This window comes from Gymnoscopelus microlampas (assembly GCF_963454915.1).
Source record: "Gymnoscopelus microlampas genome assembly, chromosome: 16".
Taxonomy (NCBI): Eukaryota; Metazoa; Chordata; class Actinopteri; order Myctophiformes; family Myctophidae; genus Gymnoscopelus; species Gymnoscopelus microlampas.
This window is the reverse complement of record NC_139953.1, coordinates 29,342,799-29,364,802: the sequence shown is the minus strand read 5'-3', so window position 1 is coordinate 29,364,802 and position 22,004 is coordinate 29,342,799. Positions and strand designations below refer to the sequence as shown.

At 42.1% G+C, this 22,004-nt stretch overlaps 2 protein-coding genes across 4 annotated transcripts in view; both read left to right on the top strand.

The window, feature by feature from the left end:
- Positions 1–2,143: 2,143 nt before the first annotated feature.
- LOC311062934 (clathrin light chain A-like) lies at positions 2,144–2,746 on the top strand (the record flags this gene model as incomplete). Its single annotated transcript, XM_084082153.1, has 1 exon — positions 2,144–2,746. One exon carries the CDS (start codon positions 2,144–2,146, stop codon positions 2,744–2,746), a length of 603 nt encoding a protein of 200 aa, XP_083938279.1.
- Positions 2,747–8,463: 5,717 nt separating this feature from the next.
- trim54 (tripartite motif containing 54) overlaps positions 8,464–22,004 on the top strand; it is a 36,893-nt gene continuing 23,352 nt past the window's right edge. For all 3 annotated transcript variants that reach the window (XM_084082310.1, XM_084082309.1, XM_084082308.1), the window contains exons 1-4: positions 8,464–8,744; positions 9,019–9,158; positions 12,774–12,952; positions 20,466–20,649. In XM_084082310.1, coding sequence (XP_083938436.1) covers positions 8,690–8,744; positions 9,019–9,158; positions 12,774–12,952; positions 20,466–20,649 — 558 coding nt within the window. In that variant the 5' untranslated portion in view covers positions 8,464–8,689. The remainder of the gene's footprint in view (positions 8,745–9,018; positions 9,159–12,773; positions 12,953–20,465; positions 20,650–22,004) is intronic.

The following is a 22,004-nucleotide window of genomic DNA, read 5'->3' as shown; positions in this document are numbered from 1 at the left end:
AGCTTACTCTGCCCTAGCAAGAGTCTCACCATCCTATAAATGGTCCTGTAATCTCATCAACAGCTTAGTTTCAGCCAGCTCTATTCAGTTGATTAGCAATTACCTCATCTGTTTAACCAAGAAATGAGCAGGTTTGAGAACCAACCAAGAAGTTGACAAAGGTCAGAGGGCGGTAGAAGGCCAATGAAAGTGGTTCTGTGAAATGCTGTTGTAGTTTCATACTGTACTGTACATTTGTTGTGTATGGGGAATAGATATGAGGTGGCATACCAGACAAGATTTCAATTTCAAGATTTTTGTTCTGCACACACTAATCTCTCAAGACATATATTGTGCTTACAGCAGAAATGTCACTTAATGCGGCCAGCGGGTCGATATGTTGTTTAATAAAAGACTTACACAGTATAATCTCAAAGGAACATGCATCTTCTCAAAAGCAAAAACCAGAACAAAGATGTATAACATCACCGGCTTCGGATGCTGTCAATGCACTGAATGAGACATTATCATGTTTAATCAGACTATTTATTGATTGGTCTAAGTACTGTAGGTGAGATACTGACCTACACACATTTCTTTTTTTTTTAAAAAGATTTTTTTGGGGCTTTTTATGCCTTTATTTAGAGAGGGATAGGGAAAGTAGGCTGACAGGAAATGGGGAGAGAGACGGGGGGGGGGGGGGAACCCAGTAAGTATATTATATGCATATACTATTGAAATTAGGTACAAATGTTACACTGAATAATAATAGTTAATAGCCCTATATTATTACACGTGTGACTATTATGGGCTATTTTAGTGATGGGGTTTACAGTCTACTACTGGTGCAGAGTGGTGAGAGTGCAGATATGCAATGTGGCCTATTTTTTTTTTTTTTCTATAAATTGTCCACACCTGCAGTAGATTATATGCAAGAATTACCTGTATGGACTCATCCCAAACTGTATTGGATGGACCGGATCTGCAACCGACATGTGTGTAAGTGGAAAACTTGTTTTAGCAAGTTGTGTGTGATTATGAAGTGCTCAAGTACTGTTGTGTGTATTATGTGTAAACTGCCATAAAGCTGCATATTCTTTGTGGTGGGACGGGTGTGCCAATTCTGTCTCACTAGGTGTCTTTGGAGATATGATATTTTTGTGGGAAATGTGATGTTTTAAACGGCTGGCTATGTAACCGCTTGTTAATGGTTTCCATTACAAACAAATAGTAGAAGGCCTGTGGTGAGTCTGTGAGGTATTTTAACATAGCTTTGCATTTGACTATCAGTATGGTTATTTGGTGCTACACAAAGGTGTTTGTCAATTGCTACAGATGTACAGTAATCGTATGTTGCCCATGTAAGCTACAGTATGTGTTTCGCTTATGTTTTCTGGAACGACATTTTGTTAAAGCGCTCTTTGACCCTCCTGAGTTGTAGAGGCAGGTATGGTGAGATGAATGTGGCATTTCATTTCATAAGTAATGGTGGGTAGGATGCAGACTTATAAATCATATAGGCCTACTGTGGCACAGTAGCTACAGTATAGGTGTGTGTACATCATATATTAAGTGTATAACACATACAGTATATATTAGGTCTTTGTAGAGAGGATCTCACAATCTCCTAGAAGCAGGGGTACCGCCCAGGTCTAGGGGCCCAAGAGCTCAGGGGGCCCCTGGTCAAAGCCTTTGCGTGAATTGACGCTGTTATTAATTAAGGTTGCATTCTTTTGTGAAAGGCTCAGCCATTAACAGAGCCCCAAACGTCCTACTGAAAACCTGTATGGTAACCTCCGTGAGCTTGTGATATCACAGAGCAATGTCAGTGTGTGTCTGTGTGACATCATCAGTGACACATCCGGACAGGTTTATATAACTGTCCGTGCGCCAAATAGTCTCCATATATGGGCATGTTATGTCCAGCGTCCAATGTCCACCCACAAGGCAATTCTAATTGAATGGAGTTGCCCAATAGTCCATATATACGTATTCACAGATATTTACGTCTGCGCTTACATCACACCAGGCCTATGCCTACAGTATATAACTATGTCCAGCAGATCCCCTGGCTATCTAGCTACTCGGTTGCTGTTTCCATTTCATTAAAGACATTATCTGCCATACAATAATTTTTCCCTCTAGTGCGTAGAACAATATAGAAATGGATGATTTTGACAGCGTTCCCGCAGTCGCATTAGGTCACGAGTTTGGGTTGGAGGAGGATCCGGCCACTCGTTTCCTAGACCTGAAGGAGAATGATTTCACGTGGATCGAGAACGAGGACTTCTGCATCCTGGACGGCGGACAGGTGCCTTCATCTCTGGGAGACACAATTGATACGCCTGTAAATGGACAACATCATGAGCCGAGCAGCGGTCCATCAGACGCCGATGCAGCTATCTCCAACGCTGACGGCCTCCGGGATGAGCCAGAGACCTTACGCAAGTGGAGGGAGCAGCAGAGAGAGAGGCTGGAGGCCCTAGACGCCCAATCCCGTCAGGAGGAGGCAGAGTGGAAGGAGACAGCCCTGGTTGAGCTTGAAGAGTGGCACACCAGGTATAACGAGGAGGTCGAGATGGCCAAAGTCACCAGGGCGGCCGAGAAGGCCATGATCTCGGACCTGGACGAGAACAAGCCGGGGACAGAGTGGGAGGAAGTGGCGCGGCTCTGCGACTTCAACCCAGAGTCCAGCAAGCAGGCCAAAGACGTGTCACGTATGCGCTCGGTCCTCATCTCATTGAAGCAGTCTCCGCTGCTCCGCTAGGCAGTGTTGTCATTCCTTATCCTATATTCCAGTGCTTCTCAAACGTTTTCATTTCAAGTCGGCGAGACATCTGTCTATATCCCATAACCATACCTCCCTGTTTTGTGTCCCAGTGCAAACGTTCCATGCCAGGGACCCTCAAATGGGTGCAGTAGGTTAGTCCGACAGCGCATTCCTCCGACAGCGCAGCGCTCCGACGTTTCCAATACTAAACCCGAACCAAACCCTCACCCTAACCCTAACCGCACGCGGATGCCACATAGTCGGAGAAAAGGTCTGTCGGATTAACGCATGCCTCCCCCCTCAAATAGCCATAGCCTCTGGCTGCCCTATTGTGAAACGGCTCAAAAAATGTAATAAATTAAAATAGCAGATCTACAAGTTTAGATCTGTTTTTCCTATTTTCAAAAGTTTTTGAAAATATTTCTACATGCATTATACTTAAGATACAAAATTCAATTTCATAATTTGTATTTTCATAGTTTAGAAGTTCTGTATTTTGGTATTTAAAAATATTGAGAGCAAACAATTAGGATTAGGACAAGACAAACCTACGTAGTTGTAGGTTGTAAAGATCACTGTAAAGACAAACCTGGAAAGAGGAAAGTGGACGGTGGAAAATGAGAGAGGGAACGTAAGTTTCACCTGAAGATAATCAGTGATGAGGAGAGTAGAGAGCTCAAGTAGCTGCTGAAGCTCAGGAGGAGGAATGGGGGCAGAAGAATAAGCAAATGTATGGGTTAGGGTTAGGTTTATTCCATTTATTTATTTTGTTGTTTCCTCTCCATACATTTTGAGGTCTGAGCTGGCTGAGGGTGGGGGGGCGGTGATTGGGAATTTTTGTTATGCCCTGACTCGTACTATAACACCAATAAAAAGAGTTGGGAGGGGGGGGCGTGGTAGCTCGAGCAATCTTTTTTTGCCCTTTTTTAAGTTAGATAGTTAGAGTGTGGAGTGACAGGAAACCAAGGTATAATGTCTCCTTTCTCACCTCGGAGAGATTTGTGCTAATCTGGCTCTGACATTGTTGGTCTTTGGGGTTCAGGGTGAACTAAAGCAACAGACAGGCTTTCTTGGTCTGTATCTCAACTCCCTGAGCTTGATGGTCTCTCTATCCCACAATGCCATTTCTGTCTTGGCGGGTTTATTGAGTTGATTGAGTTCTAGAGACTACTGGGGATCATCTGAGTTCCAATCTGCCTTCTCGCAGCTCAATCTATACAGGGAGACAGGCATGTGAAACATGTTATGGTCTTCCCTCTGCACCCTTGAAAGAGCAGGACACTGTTGACATAGGGAGTCCCACTTGAGAGACCTCCCATTCAGGAAGCCATGTGGTAACAACGGACACCTCCCTGACTGTCTGGGGAGCTGTCTAGGATGGCGAGGGGACTCGGGTCATCTCCCTTGACTGACTTAGCAATAAGTGTGTTTAGAAGAGAATTGAAAATGGCAGACAATCTAGTTAGGGGGAAATGCCCATGGTGCAGCTAGGAAGGGAAAGAGGCACACAACCTACGTACGTAGACACTGTTGCAGGAAAGTGGAGCTATCAACACTGCAGCGCTCCGGACCCTGCACTGAATAGGAGGGAGGGGAGGTCTACTCTCGCATTGCATCACATCACATCACAGGTAGCATTGGGAAGTAGCATTTTTTGTTTGTTTTTTGGAGTATATAAATTATGGTTCAAGACTCTACCATGAGGACCTGCCACCTGTCAGAGAGAGAAGGCTGAGGCTGGCAGGGCACTGCGTCAGGCACCCGGAACTAGTGTCAAGAAAAAGGACACTGTGGGAGCCAACCCAGGGCAATTAAAGCCAGGAAAGGCAAGAAGCGCACCACCTACGTGGAAGCACTGCGGCATGACATCTTAGCTAACAACACTGTAGAGCTCAAGACCCTGATGCTAGATAGGAGAGTTTGGAGGGCAGCGATTCAGGAGTCCCGAGTTGGTGTTGACTCACTAGACCACACTCTCGCATCGCATCGCAAGAAATTTGGCACTGACCAGTCTAGTAGTTTGGTGCTGTAGATTAGTTCCAACAAATTATCTCCGGCCCTGGCCCTTGGCCTGGTCGGAGGTATAATAATAAGAAATATATTCTATTCCCAGACCATAATCATTACAAAAGTTATATAAACTGTAACAGGCAGTTACAGAACCGGACTGTGCACATTACTTTATCTCTCTCTCTCTCTCACACACACACACACACACACACACACACACACACACACACACACACACACACACACACACACACACACACACACACACACACACACACACAGATTATTCTTTTGTCTTTTCTTATTATTACTCTGCATTAGTACTATTTGACCTTCTATCCTTTTTATTTATTCCACTTTATTGTTATTGTGTATTGTATCTGTATCTGTATCATGTGTACACAGGTAGGCTATGTGATGACAAACACCTTTGACCTCGAACTTCATCAGTTAACATAACACTTAACTCTTCTATTACCATAACACTTAAGTATTCTATTACCATAACACTTAACTCTTCTATTCCCATAACACTTAACTCTTGTATTACCATAACACTTAACTATTCTATTTAGTGCTGTAGCACAACTCTAAGCCACTAGCCAAGGCAACTAATAAACTGTCTTCGGTGGTGGAAAGTAACTATTTACATGTACTCAAGTACTGTACTTAAAGTACAGTTTTTAGGTACTTTTACTTACCCGGAGTATTTCCAATTTTCTATACTTTTACTTATACTGTCTCAGAGGCAAATATTGTACTTTTTACTCCACTACAATTATTTGAAGTTACTAGTTAATTTGTAGATTTTTATTATTATTACAAAACATACATTAACCACTTCAGCCCTATATCTATGCTGTTCGGCAGAAAACAACTAACTCCAAAATGTTCATTTTTCAGGAAATGACAAAAACAAAACAAAAAGTGGAGTTAGGAGGTTTTGTTCATCATTGATATGAACAGCTGAATGGACCTCCAAGCTCACAATGAGTTTGGAGGTCAAAAGGGGGTGGAGCCTGGAGTCAGCAAAACCAGCTAACTCCACCCCCCTTTGGTGGAGTCTTTTCATTTTATAAATTAAAAAACTTGTGAATGGGATATTCTGCAAAACGAGTACTTTTACTTTCAGTGCTTAAGTATATTTTAATGCGAATACTGTGCTTTTACTCAAGTAAATTTTGAATACCGGACTTTTATTTGTAACAGAGTATTTCAACATTGTGCTATTGATACTTTTACTCAAGTACAACATCTGAGTACTTCTTCCACCACTGGGAAGGTCACCCTTCCCTGCTTGATAGACAGAAGCTGATGTTGCGCTGCTATGATGAACCAGAGTGCAGCCAGAGCCATGCAGTCTGATTGCAGCAAACTGGTTTGGCAGTAGACCTAATAGATGAATGCCTCTTGATTCCGTGATGCAGTGAGACATCTTGTGGGCAAGTTTAGGTACTGCATTTTGAGAAAATTGCATTTCCATGAACTGTATTCCTCACATTACCTCACAACATTTTGCAAGAAGGGTCCCCACTCTTGAATGTATTTTGTAGTAGGCCTAGAGCCTTTTTGGTAAGTTTTTAATTGTCTTCCATTTATAAAATGTAATGAACATCTTGGAAACAGTGTGTTAAAAGCTGGTGGATTACAGTCTTCCCACGTGACGTAAGCAATATTAGGCATCTGATCAGAAGCTGCAAGCGACATAGACAGTACCATACAGTATGGCTACCATTGAGCTAGGGCAAAATGACTGGCCTACAAAACAAAAAATATTTTTAAACTTACAGGAGCAGAACATGGGTCACTGCAACAGCATGAAATCGAACACATACAGGGTCTGCAGAATGTAGATGTAGATCTCCCCTAAAAAAAAGAAATAAAATAAATGTGTTGGCCTACATGGAAGTCAGGTGCTAACTGAAGACACATTTTACATTAAAAAAAAACACAAATCGGGGAAGAAAATGACTTGGGCATGGTGAATCTCTCTCACCTCCCTGCTGGCATTGGTGGACAGTAATGAAGTGCATTTATTTGAGTACTCTACTTAGTAGGCTACATTGAGTATCTGTACTTTACTTTAGAGTATTTATATTTTTGGATGACTTTAACTCCGCTACATTTCAAAGACAAATATTGTACTTTTGACTCCACCACATTTCTAGGAAGAAGAAAAGTACTGTATTGAGATGTATTATTTTTATGAACCACTTAAGACCTGCTTCAAATGTAGTGAAAATAGCAGACTCACAATGTGGTGCATTGCAACGCGTTGTGAGTTTGTAGATCTCACACACTGTTTTACTTTAGTGTAGTAGACTCTACATGACTCTACACTGTATGTAGAGGGTCTGAGTGGTTAATGAGGCTCTGTCTGAGCTGGCTTGTCATGGTGGTTTGGGCCATCATTTCATTTATAGTGTTTCAACAGCATTGAGATTAGTCTGTACAGTAGGCCTACTGACCCTGTGTCTTGCACCAAACTTGAATTTAAAGGACAGAGAGGACAGAGAACCGAGGGCAGAGAAAAGAGGTTGAGTGTGAATAATAAAACATAAAGAAACAGATTAAGATAACCTTGTTTCAGACTGCATGGTATGTAGATATCTATAGATTAATTAGGAAGCACATTTTCTGTTTGTGTGTCAATAAGGTTACAATTAGCAAACAAGTAGAGATTACTGTGCACAGACACACACAAGCACAGATCTGCTATTTTCACCAAATGTTTACCCCAGAATAGGGATGCTTGGGTTAATGTGGTTAATTTGTGTTAAGTGAACTTGTACTTCCTGTTTTGGACCCGTCAGGTTCCTATGAAGAGAACTGTAAGCTGTAGCCACAGAGTTGTATACGGTAAGTTAACTAATATAATATAACGGTCTGTAATGTAATGTAAGTTGAAAAATAAAGCTATATCAAAAGATTATCTGCCCCACCCAGTTGTTATTCTTATTCTAAGTTTAAAGTCTTTCCCTACCAAACACAAACCACCTGTTATCCAACTGAGAGGAGCAGTAGGGGGAATAGTAGAACTGATTATCAGGGCCCCAAGGTGGGGCAGGGCCTTCAAAAGTCCTCAATTTAAAATGTTATTTTGGTCCTCAGTTTTTAAATTTGTACATAAATATTAATGACAGAATCAAATAGATGAGAGTGAAAACTGTTACTGGCCCTCTCCCCCTCTCAAAGGCGAACTATTGCCTTTACATTTGACAGTATTTATGCAATTGCTTTAACAGCTTTTCTAGTCTTAAGTCGGGTTGAATCAGGTCTCCACCTAAATAACTAAATTCAGTTTTATAATTAAAGGAAATACTTGATCCTCCCCTAACCATCATGCACCATGTCATTGTTTCCCCCCAAATTCCAGATTTTATGGCCATATAGAGACAGTTGGATGGTGCTGGATTGCATGGCATTCATCTTCCCAGTGGCCAGCCTAACGGAATGCTCTTTGGATAGTAACCCAAGCCAGAATAAACTCCAGTGCTAAATTTACCCACAGACAGCCTGGTCCATTTGTGTGTGTGTGTGTGTGTGTGTGTGTGTGTGTGTGTGTGTGTGTGTGTGTGTGTGTGTGTGTGTGTGTGTGTGTGTGTGTGTGTGTGTGTGTGTGTGTGTGTGTGTGTGTGTGTGTGTGTGTGTGTGTGTGTGTGCACGCACGTGGCACCAGCATGGGAGGGTCTCAGTGGGGGACCGAATAATTGAGGGATAGTGAAAGCATCGACAAAATAGCTAGAGGAAGAAAGACAGAAGAGATACAAACAGCACATAACCTTCACGAATATAGTAGGGTAGAGCAGCTAGACCGGAGGACAACTGACAGTTAGGGAGTTAGTGTGGCCACTGTTAGATTCATCTACATTTACTTGTGAGAGCTCCAGGTCTTAACGTGACGGTGAAGCAGGCCACCGGTGGGAGCAAATGAACTTCGCCCTGGGCTTCAAGCCGCTGGAGGCAGGGGACTCGGGGCCCGGAGGTAGGACTGTCAACCATCATGGAATTTTACTTGACTATTGATATTGTCATACAAATAATTACATTTTTAAACTTACATTTCTGCCTTTTAGGCTTTGTAAACAAGAATAGCACAGGGCAGATATGACAAATAACTTCAATGACTCACAAAACTGGTTCCAATAATCAAAATAAATAATCTACTGTGGCCAAAATGTATTCTGACGATCATGCAAAAAGTTATAGTGGTTATTCAAATCATTGCGATTTTTATTTATTATAAAAAATTGTGACAGGCCTGCCCGGCGGTAGAGCCATGGACCATCTGGAGAAGCAGCTTATCTGTCCCATCTGCCTGGAGATGTTCTCCAAACCTGTTGTCATCCTGCCCTGCCAGCACAACCTCTGTCGCAAGTGTGCCAATGACATCTTCCAGGTGAGAGTGCATGCAGGCACATGTGCGCGTGTGTGTGTTTGTGTGAGTTAAAGAATTTTCAGTCAGTCATACAACAAATTAACCCTGACATCCCTATAAAAAACATTCTAATCATTATACGTAAACATGTTAAGAAATGCAATTTTTTCATAGCACAAACGCACATGTGCACACACGCAAACGCACGCACGCACGCACACACGCACACGCACACGCACACACACACACACACACACACACACACACACACACACACACACTCACACACACACACACACACACACCTGTATGATTTCCACCCAGCCATGTTGCCTACATTACTGTTTATTCTGACTTGCAGCCATGTTGAGTGCCAGTGTGGAGACTGATGGTTCTGTCTGTGGGGATCAGGCAGTTGCTGCTGAACCCAAGCAGCTGTCGCTGTTCTGGGCAATAGAAGAGGGAACCCAAACGCTTGTCTGGTTGTCTGTCCAGTAACAATGAGCAGTAGAATGATGGCAGCACAGAGGCTGCGTGTCAATTTGTGACAAATAGGGGCCTGTTTAAGTGTTCTTGAACAAGTTACAGAACCAACCGCATTAACCACTTGAACCCTAGCATCCCTCTTCTGGGAGAGTTGGAGAGCTGGAGAGCTTATACATTGGCTATTTTTGGAGGAAGGATTTAGTGTAGAGGGGGAAATGTAGCCAACCCTGGTCAACTAAGTATTAGTTTACAAAGTATAGAGGATTTAAGTGGTTGATACATTTGGATAAAATAAGAGCTTTCAGATTATGTTCTGTAAGAGGGTTGGGGCATTACAGATATGAAATTTGGAAAACATTATGTACTTTACACCAGATGGCACAGGTAAACATTGGTGATTGACTAATAACTTGCTCTAGTCTTTGAATGGACTACTGCTTTTTGCTTCATAAACAGTCAGATTGGAACTTTCTGGGCATTTAAGAAATCTAGATCTTAATAAAAAAGGGCGGTTAGCTCCTGATTACCTCGACATACTAAGAGTGCCTGGATTTCCTGTTTATTTTGACCTTCCCCCTCCAAGTCTTCTCTTTGGTTTAATCTGAAAGAGACATATATTGTTATTAAGCCTTATATTGTCATCAGTAATCATTTGGCCTACATAAACGTTGACATATGGTACTAGGCCAACACAGTGACTTTTCATAGATCTACACGGCAGAAAATGTGTTCTCCCATCCTTTCTAAGTCAATTAATGGGGTTGTGGACTTCGGACTTGACTTGCAAAATTGAAAAATTCAGATTCACATGTTGAATGGTACTATAGTAATGGCTTATCAAACATTTCAATGGGCAGAAAAGCACTAGTAGGTTATCTCTTGATTTGACACAGGCTATTTGGGAATTTAATTAAGACTTGCCCTTCATTACTTATGACTTGAAACTCGAAGATTAAGACTTGAGACTGACTTCTGTAGCAGTGTTCTGTTGTGTAGCAGCTACGCACAAACCACATGATACTAGAGCTCTGTGTTTTCATTTCTTGTGTCAGAGAATAGTGTACATGGTCTGTAGAAATGTACACCATGAACTCACAACACTGTCAGCTTTTAAACAATTATAATCAAGGCATTTTTGTTTTATTAGTCAGTTATGTGGAGAGAGAAAGGAACCATATTGACCCCATCATCATTTAGGTGCTGTTACAGTCCACAGGGCACCCCATATTGCTGTGTAAATGTGTGCAATCTCTGTGTGTGTGTGTGTGTGTGTGTGTGTGTGTGTGTGTGTGTGTGTGTGTGTGTGTGTGTGTGTGTGTGTGTGTGTGTGTGTGTGTGTGTGTGTGTGTGTGAGTGAGAGAGAGCGCGCGTGCGTGCGAGTGAGCGAGGGAGCGAGCGAGCGAGCGAGTGAGTGAATGACAGGTTTGTTTATGTAACTTTGCTCACAGATAATAAAGCTTATACATTCTGAACAGGTGTTACCAATGATACAAATTAAGTTTGTGTTCCAATCAGGTCAAAGAGTCATGGTGCTGTTATTGTCCATATTGGCTCACTGGAAAGACGCTGCTACTCTAATGAAACAGATACTAATACATAATTTGTAACATCTGTAAAAGTATCCTATAGCCTACTATGTATGTCAATATGGTATTGACATGTCATGTTCTATTAAGAGATCTAATTCTGTTGTTTTGTTGCCAAGCAACAACTACAGAAATACTTCCCCATGGCATGAGCTGGCTCATCAGCTTAGCTAAACATCTGAGAGGTTTGTTTGCGATGTGTCAAACCTGTGTGTTCTTTGGGTCTGTGTTGGGGCAAGGGCTCAACCCCGAGGTAATGTTCAGTGGTGGGAAAAGTACAATGTTTTTTTTACTTAGAAACGTAGAAATGAAAAAAGTTATTGAAAAAACACGGCCTCGCCCACATATTAGCAGGGCAGTATGAGTCACCAGAACCAAGGACGGGTGTTTTTGATGAATCTATCATGGTTAAAATGGAATTTGAAGTTATAATGGATTTGTATAGGAAGGGGGTGTGTCTGATAAAATGAATATCAAATGTCTAAATACTGAATCAAGCAACTTAAAAACTGTCCGGGGTGCTCACAGAAGCCTGAGCAGATGATGAAATGATCATCTCTATCACCTCTCTCCCTCTACAATGTAGGTTGTTATTGATTCTACCATCTGAGTGTATAATGTCTATTATAGACATATTCAATCAATGCATATTTCCCAATGGCTAACCAACCCCAAAATACTGTATTTTAGCATAATGTCACAGTTCTCCCTAGTGTCTCAAATTGGTAAGGTTAAACATATTAGTAACACTGGTCAGTATTGTTTGTTGTTACATTTCCTTTATTTTTTTAATTGCACTGTAACTTCTTCAACCTGTAAATAAATGCATGCCCTGTCCTAAGGCACTGTTGGCTGATGTGAATTTGGTGTGGTTAAGGGTTCGTGTAAGGATCTGGGGATGGCCTACAAACATGCCCGTCAGCCAGACAGTGGACATTCCACTTTCCCCATTGTATTATTATTATTTGTAATAAGACCCTACGACTACTTGACTGTATGTCCGGGAAGTGCTATTGTGCTCTTTTTATATGATATCACCAAATCACCACTCCCTACACAAGTGGATCTCAACATGATTTTGGGGGGGTCCCCAGATGACAGTGAAGTGACAATTTAAGTAACCTTTTTTAATGCCAAAAAAAAAGTAAGCAAATAAAAAGACCATTACTGCATCAAAAGTAATCAACAAACTATACTATAAAAACTGGTCAAACATTGGCCAAAATGTGAAATAATATAAGAAAGAGGCAAACGTTTTGAAAATAGCCGATCTACAAGCTCACTCAACTGTAGATTTTTCACAATATTTCTCTGTGGAACCGAGTCAAAGTAAATGTAATGCCTCAACTCCTTCCAAGTGCTTGTCAGGGTGGGGGGTCCCCAGTTCAAATATGATTATTTTGGGGGTCCCCAGTTCAAATATGATTATTTTGGGGGTCCCCAGTTGAAATATGATTAGGGGTCCCCAATTCAAATATGATTATTTTGGGGGGTCGCAGCCTGAAAAGGTCGAGAACCGCTGCCCTACACCACCCTACCCCAACTTACTTCTTTCTTTACCCAGGCTGCAAACCCTCTGTGGCATTCTCGTGGCTCGTCCAGCATGGTGTCCACCGGGGGTCGTTTCCGCTGTCCATCTTGTCGGCACGAGGTTGTAATGGATCGTCACGGCGTCTACGGCCTCCAGAGAAATCTGCTGGTAGAGAACATCATAGATATCTACAAGCAGCAAGAGTCTTCCAGGTACAGTATGTGTGTGTGTGTGTGTGTGTGTGTGTGTGTGTGTGTGTGTGTGTGTGTGTGTGTGTGTGTGTGTGTGTGTGTGTGTGTGTGTGTGTGTGTGTGTGTGTGTGTGTGTGTGTGTGTGTGTGTGTGTGTGTGTGTGTGTACATAATGTGTGGGTGCTCATGTGTGTATATGTACTATATGTACATACTGTATGTGAGTGTCACAGGTTACCATAATGCCATAATTTCCAGTAGGTTAGAATATTATTATATAACATATAATATTATTATGTCACACATACTGTAGTTGGAACAAACATCAAGAGGACTAATTTTAAATGTGGTTAAATTGCTTTAACCACCTGAACCGTAGGATCCCTATTCTGGACATAATAGGTGACTGAAAATAGCAGGAAAAAAGGAATGGGCCATGGATAGAGCCCTGTCAACAAAGTATAGGGTTTAAGTGGTTTATCCTGTCTCATTTAATTCCTTTTATGTCTTATGTAGAACACTTTGAATTGCCTCTGTAGTTGAAATGTGGTATACAATTTAACTTGCCTTGCCTTAGATCTGTAATTCAGCTTTCTCACAAACATGGAAATTCTCTACTGAGCTAGTCTATCAGCTGGCTCACTCCATTGAAGAGTGCTGAAGCCCAGTCATGTGCTCATGTCTTTACGCAGTAACACAAGTAAGTGAAAGAGAGAGGGAAAAAGTATTTATGGTATGTACACTGTGGTCAGATGAGTCTACCAAAACATAACCTGGTACCGGGTTGCTGATGACTCTAACAGGGCTCAGATATTGTTTACAAAACTTGAATTGAGAAGGGCTTTGGTCCAAAATCTCATTATAAATAGGCATGTAATTTACCTCACTCAGTCACTGGCATTTGATTACTTACCAATTCCATATTATATTAATTGTTTTGTATTGTATTGTATTGTATTGTACTATTATTTGATACATTAATTAGGCACCTTTTCAATATCTGGTATAGTAGGTCAGGGTAGTGGGTGGTTAGGGATCAAATATGTGCCCTTTCTGTTACAAGAAAGACTATAACTGCAAGTCAACCCATAGACAAAGCGCCTGGAGTAACATAAGTAAGAAAGTAAGTGACGGTTTCCCTCCTGTCAAGCCTGTCATCTTCCAGAATAATAGGCATACCTGTCAAAGATTAAGCTACACTCAACTTGATCTCTGGACTACAGAGCAAAGGTGACCGGTGATCAATGTTTTTGAAAATATGGAGATGCCGGGGGTTGAATCCGGGGCCTCATACTGTACATGCAGAGCATGCGCTCCACCACTGAGGTACATCCCTGTACTGATAACCTGCCAAGATATTTTCATCATCTGTCTAACAGCAGCCAACAGACAGACTGATGTAAACATGATGATATTCAAGTGGAATGGCTGATGATTAGAGACAGAACAGGCTTTGGGGCTATTCATCAGAGCAAGAACTGAAACTAAAGAAAGAAAAACTAATTCTTTACTTAATACTATTCTCATTCACTCTACAGTATCTCCCATGGTATTGTTGACCACAAGGCAGGTGAAATTGACTACAGCTGGCATACGTGCAGCTGTAGTTCACTTTCACTTATATGTTGCTTTTGTTGAGATCACCTCCTCTCTCCTCCATGGGGCAGCCATAGCTGAATGAGTGGAGAGCCTTCTAGTGGAGGAGCTTAACCCCATTTTTTTACATTATTGAAACGAAGCGGATAAAAGCGCCAATTTTTTTATGAGGCTTCTTTAGGACCTACTGATGGATTCTAGCCTTGGGTACCAAACTTTATTTTGAAAAGTATCCATACAATTATCCATATCAATATCCATAAAAAAAAACAGGCCGATTCACTTTTTGGCCTATAACTCTTGAACCGTAGGTCATAGCATCAAAAGTCTTTTTCCCTGGACTCCTTGGATCATGACGCAACTTCCCATATAGGTCCCGCCCATTTCCGATTTCAAGATTTTCCGCCATTTTGCGTTATCTTCAAAACACATATTTTGTATTTTTTGCAACAAATTCTACAAATGTCACTGTTTTTGCACCAACTTAAGTACAAATGGTCTTGTGAGTCATGTGACAATGACCGTGCAACAGGCTTTTGATATTCCATACTGTTTTCCTGTAATTGGCTTCAAAGAAAAAGCATTTGATGAGTATGCAGATGACGTTTTCATCCCTTTTATCTGCTGAAGCAGCTGCAGGAAACCAAGCGGTTGGATGTTGTATGAGACACATATATCCCAGATAGTTTGAAGGAGTCCACCCACGAAAAAAGAGGACAAGGTGTTCGCAGGAAAGTGTCAGGTCAGACAAAGCTACCAGGCAATTGGATGGATTTTCTTCGAGACCCAACAAACAAGAAGGAGCTGTTTGCCTTTTTGACCTCCAGGATTGAAAAGTTCAACTGGCCACCATCCAAAGCTGTGTATGTCACATCAGGGCAAGCTGTGTCGTCTTTTGGTTCCAGTAATACCATGACCTGTTGCAATCATGAAGAGGCAGACACCAGGATTCTAGTTCATGTACGGCATGCACTGGAGCAAGGAGCAAAAACTATCCTAGTGCGTACTGTGGACACTGATGTCATAGTGATCCTTGCAGGATTGTTCCATGATTTAGTTTCGATTGAATCTCTGGGTGGCTTTTGGTATGGGCAAAAAATACAGATTTTACCACATCAACATCATGTGTAAATCTCTGGGGGAGCCAAAATCTCGTGCTCTGCCTATGTTCCATGCATTGTCAGGTTGTGACACAACATCTGCTTTCCACAGTAAGGGCAAAAAGTCAGCTTGGCATGCCTGGCAAGCCTATGATGATGTCACAGAGATTCTTGTCAGTCTGGCCAAACATCCCTTCCAGCTGCTGAATGTTGACAGTCAGCAGTTCCAGAAACTTGAGAGACTGACAGTTATCCTGTATGACAAATCCAGTCCTTTGATCTCCATCAACCAGACTAGAAAAGATCTCTTCTGTCATGGGAATAGGTCGATGGAGAAACTGCCACCCACCCAAGATGCACTACTTCAGCATGTTAAGCGGGCAGTTTATCAAGCAGGTATCTGGGCGACCAGCCTACAAACAGAACAAGTTATTCCTTCCCCACATGAATATGGATGGACCAAGGAATCGGAGGCATGGGTGCCAGTTTGGATGACAATTCCAGAAGTCTCCAGAGCATGCAGAGAGCTGATCAAATGCTCTTGTAAAGGGGACTGTTCCACCTGCAAATGTGGCAAATCAAATTTGGACTGTTCACCACTTTGCAATTGCAAATGTTTGACTCACAAGACAATTTGTACTTAATTTGGTGCAAAAACAGTGATATCTGTAGAATGTGTTGCGCCCCCTATGGGTGGAAATGAAATAGCATTGGCTCTGTGTTTATTTGTGACCCATCAATGATACGAATTTGGGCAGATAGGAGGCCGTGTTCATGATTTGTGCCATTTTTTTCCAAACGGACCCTCCCACAAATTTTAGAAGCCAATCGTAGCCAATCTGAGGGGAATATGAGAAATCGGACTGATACATCTACATCACATGACCAAAGACACAGTGTGTGCCGATTTGTGTGCATTTTGGATTTAATTTGTAAGAGTAATTATAAAATATGTGTTTTGAAGATAACGCCAAATGGCGTAAAATTTTGAAATCGGAAAAGGGGTGGGACCTATATGGGAAGTTGCGTTGTGATCCTAGGAAAAAATATATTTTTGATGCTATGACCTACGGTTCAAGAGTTATAGGCCAAAAAGTGAATCTGCCTGTTTTTTTTAATGAATATTGATATGGTTAATTGTATGGATACTTTTCAAAATAAAGTTGGGTACCCAAGGCTAGAATCCATCAGTAGGTCCTAAAGAAGCCTCATAAAAAAATTGGCGCTTTTATCCGCTTCGTTTCGATTATCTTGTTAAGCTCTCCCACTATTCCTGGGAATCAGAAGGTCCAAGGTTTGAGCCCAGGCCCTGGCAATGTGTTGAAGTGTCCCTCGCCAGAGAAGGTGATGCTAGTTATGGTGGATGATTGGACCTGGTATGGGGTGCCAACTAGAATGGCTTCAGTTTTTGAGTAGCAGGAAGTTGTGTTTTATACTCATCTTTATCTCCTCCAGGCAGTGAGTGTGTGTTTTTTGAGAAGGTGTGTAATATTATAGAAGTTTCTATAGCCATTGGTACATGGCCAGTCTGGAGGGAGTGGTTTATTACTTTGGTGATCAGGGGACACTGGACAGGGCAAGATTTGGGCTGCAGGAAGGGGTGCTCAGGGCACAGGTGGAAGGAATCTTGCTGATGAAGTCCTCATACTCTCACTGTGTGATGTCAGTGAAGTTAGGACAGGTGGAATGGAGGAGTTGGAAAGAAGAGAGCGGATGGTGTCTTCTCAATTTGCGTGCGTGCATGTGTGCGTGCGTGTGTGCGTGCGTGCGTGCGTGTGTGTGTGTGTTTGTATGTGTATCCACTCCTTCTTCCTAAGAAGAACGAGTACTCCGGAGGACAGTGGATGGGGGTAATATATGCACAAAACATATGAAATGACATACAGTAGTTGTCATCCATGTATTGGAAAAGTATTCGAGGAGTATGTGATTTGGCAGTGATTATAGTCCAGTGGTTTGCAATATTAACTCTGGACTTATGCACACGGTCACAAACACATGGGCAGGGGCAAAAATATAAACTCTGTCTCTTTGCAGCCAGGCGGAAACAAGTAATTGTATGTTTAATATCAAATACACAGCAACTGGTGGTATACAGTATATATGTTATTGCAATAATGACTGCCCACCAATAGAGGGCAGTATTGCATATCATTGCTGACAGTGCATGGTGTACTACTCCTGTATGTGAGAAGGAAGGCCTACCTGTACTGAATATACACAGGTTACTGTTACAAGACCACATTTAATTTTCATTTATTTTCAAGAGTCAATGTGTAAAATGTACACCACAAAGTTACTGTTTGTGCTTAATCTTTATTATTATGTTTGTTAATAACCCTGCACATAGACCTCTGAATAGTACCTTAGTGTTGACAATGTATTGCACTAGACTTTGGGAACAATGCAAGTTGGGAATGCATTCCCCACCTGGTTATGCAATACCTGTTGTACCCATTGTACCCGTCTGTGACTGTCTGTATCCCTTTTGCCCTTTTATGCCCATGGAGATACCTGATGTTATCAGTATATGCCCCTATATGGGCACATCTATATGGACATATATGGGCATAACCACATTTGGGCATTCATTTGAAGCGGAAGTTCTGGACATACAGTATGGGTATATGTATAGCGGTCAGATCGGCGGTTCACCTATTACTCTCAATGGTGTGACGTCACGTTCTCTTTCTATATTATCGGTCAGTTCGGAGGTTCTGAACAAACAAATGGCTAAAGAAAGTTAAGATATTATCAACTACAATTATCATTACCACATAAATATCAAATATCAGGCAGTGTTATTCCCCAAACGGAAGTGCATCTATTTAATTGAGTCTCACCAGAAGCAGGGATAAAACATATCCTCAATGGCGATAAAAAATAATGACAAGAGGGGGGATTATTTTCACCTATTATGTCCAAAATACGGCTGAAAGTTGGTTAATTTACTGTACTTTACATGGTATTTCTCTTGTTAAAATAAATATAAAATTTGCCCCCCAGGTAAATATATGGTGACCCATGACCCATGCTGTGCTGTGTGTGTGTGTGTGTGTGTGTGTGTGTGTGTGTGTGTGTGTGTGTGTGTGTGTGTGTGTGTGTGTGTGTGTGTGTGTGTGTGTGTGTGTGTGTGTGTGTGTGTGTGTGTGTGTGTGTGTGTGTGTGTGTGCGTGCGTGCGCGTCACATGCACACACTGAGTGTAAAAATCTATTTTCACGGTGTCCAATTTTGATTTAGGACACATTTTTGGCTTAGGCTTAAGTTTAGGTCTACACAGTTAAAAACCTGAGTGCTCATTTAACTGAGAGTGTAAGAATTGAGTCCTAAAGTGTACATTTTTCCCACGGCGCCAGCCAGCTATGAATTAAATCGCAGTTCCTAGGCACGCAAATCAGCAGAGGCACCAATGGCCACACCACTGTGGGTCACCATTAAAAACACAACAGATCACAATGCGAGCTTACAGTAACATATATTGACTATTCTCAGCTAAGATGTTTGTATAGAAGGGACCAATTATAGACCCCTGGTGCACCCCATTCAAAAAGTATAGAGTTTAAGTGGTTAATTAAGGCATTAGGTGTCCTTGATTAGTCACTTCTTTACCCTCCATGACTCAACATAAAACGTGCTGTACTTGAGGGAATGAGTTGGCACAAAAGCAAGCTAATCCCCAAGGTTAACCTCACCCTTGAGACCAGAGCTGACACACACGCACACACGCACGCACGCACGCACGCACGCACGCACGCGCGCGCACACACGCGCGCGCACACACGCGCGCGCACACACACACACACACACACACACACACACACACACACACACACACACACACACACACACACACACACACACACAGGTTGTAAAGATGAGTAATGAGAACATTGGGATGGGATTTCAAAGCCGTTTTTAGATTGCATTCAGGTTTCTGGAAACTGTTTATAATACAGTCTCAACATTAGTATTTGCTTTATTAGAGCAGATACAACAAAAAGCATTCTGCACATACAAGTAAAAGCTGTGTATATGCAGTATGCACGACGTATATGTATGTGAGCAAGTGCGCTTGCGTTCATATGCGCTTGTGTGCTTATGTAGCCTATAGGTTTTGCATGTATTGTAGCGCGTGAATTGTTCAGACGTGTAGTGTCCATTTACAGTATGTATATCTACTCTAGAAGGTTCATCAATCCTCCCGGGCTGTTCTTCTGACATGTGAATACAACTCACTCCTGGAACATAAACTTGACAATTTGTTAGCTGGCCGATAAATACAAATCATGAATCTTTCGCCATTCATCTAGATCAAACCCACAACGCTGTTGTTTGCTTTTGTGTCATCCCAAACAAGTGGTCTAAGAGGTGATGCAGGATGTAATATCAAAGCATACTGTAAAACGTCCATGAAATTTATACACGGTCCATTAAATGTATTCCATTGATTTCCGTGCCTTGTGACAATATAACCATCTAAATAATCATTTATCCACGTTAAAATACTGCTTAATTTATACACTGTTGTACAATGGAGTCATGCACTGAAAATGGCTTATTTACAAGCTCACAATATTCCACCCTGCAAGACTTGGGGAGTTTGTAGATTGGTGCACGACATTTGGTGCACGACTCTGTCGTACGATGAAGTATAAATCAAGCTACACTGTACTTTTACGACTTGTTGACTTCGTAATTTACAAGTGTTCAGCCTTATGTTCCCTCAGGGTTGAGGCTGGCGTGGGGTGGGAACCTATAAGGCCACACTCTCATTTACAAAGTTTCAACGTTCACAAGCAAACTGAACCTCGAGTCAGCATAATGTGATTGGCTCCTAGGCCAGTGAGTGTGAAGCTGGAGCAGCAGCATCAACAGCAGTTGATGTGCAATGAACACGAGGAGGAGAAGATCAACATCTACTGTGTGTCGTGCCAGACCCCCACCTGCTCCATGTGCAAAGTGTTTGGACAGCACAAGGCCTGTGATGTGGCTCCACTCAACACTGTCTACAAGAGGCAGAAGGTAGGGGGGGGGGGGGGGGGTGATTGGGCAGGAAAATGTATTGACTTTCAGACAAAGTGTGTGTGTGTGTGTGTGTGTGTGTGTGTGTGTGTGTGTGTGTGTGTGTGTGTGTGTGTGTGTGTGTGTGTGTGTGTGTGTGTGTGTGTGTGTGTGTGTGTGTGTGTACGTCTACCTGCTGAGGCAGATTGATGGCACAGATGTGCTACGACGTCCTGGCAGGGAACCTCACATTATGAGGACATTCAAATTAGACACACGCATGCATGCGCAGCCTCACTCACTCTCTCTCTCACACACACACACACACACACACACACACACACACACACACACACACACACACACACACACACACACACACACACACACACACACACAGACACAGACACACACACACACACACACACACACACACACACACACACACACACACACACACACACACACAGACACACACACACACACACACACACACACACACACACACACACACACACACACACACACACACACACACACACACACACCTATACATTGTTAAGTATTCAGTAGAGTACATGAACATGCAGAATGATTGGCACATAGTGACAGGACACAAAGGTTGAATGTGCGTGCACACACACACACACACACACACACACACACACACACGCGCGCGCGCACACGCACTCACTCACGCACGCACAAGATTGCACAGGTCAGTTTGTCATGCAGAGAGCCATGTGTGGCATGTTATTGAGCAGGTGGCTTTGGTGACATTTTGATCTCACATCTCTCACTGTGACTCTGAATCACTAATTGCAAATTAGTGATGCAATTAGTGATTCAGAGACAGAGTGACTTGAGAGTTGTTGAGCAACTTCAGAACACCTCACTATGAATTGAGTTCAAAAGGACCCCATTTGAAACAAGCCATTAGCGTTTCATGGGCTTTTTAATCCTATTTAGTTTTGAAATTGTATTTAAACTGTACTTTCATGTGCTTTTCTCTGCAAACTTCTAAATAAAGTATTCAATCAATCAATCAATCAATCAATCAACAGCCATCTTTCATACAAAAGCTAATTTCACAAAGCGCCATGTCATTGTTCCCCTGTTCAGGTTGTTGGTAATGTTGTGTTGGTATCTGGTAACAGTTCGTAAGGTTTGAGAAAAATCAAAGGACTCACAGATCAGTTGTAGACACGAAAAAAGGGGAATGTTAACTAGCGAAGGTGCACTTCAGTTTACATGTTTCATACGTACAGCTTATGTACACAAATTGGACCATGTGCACTAGACAAGCCTCCTTTAACATTGGCATTCAGTCTTTCAAGCTGATGCCACAGTACAATGCACTTACTGGACATTCTTTC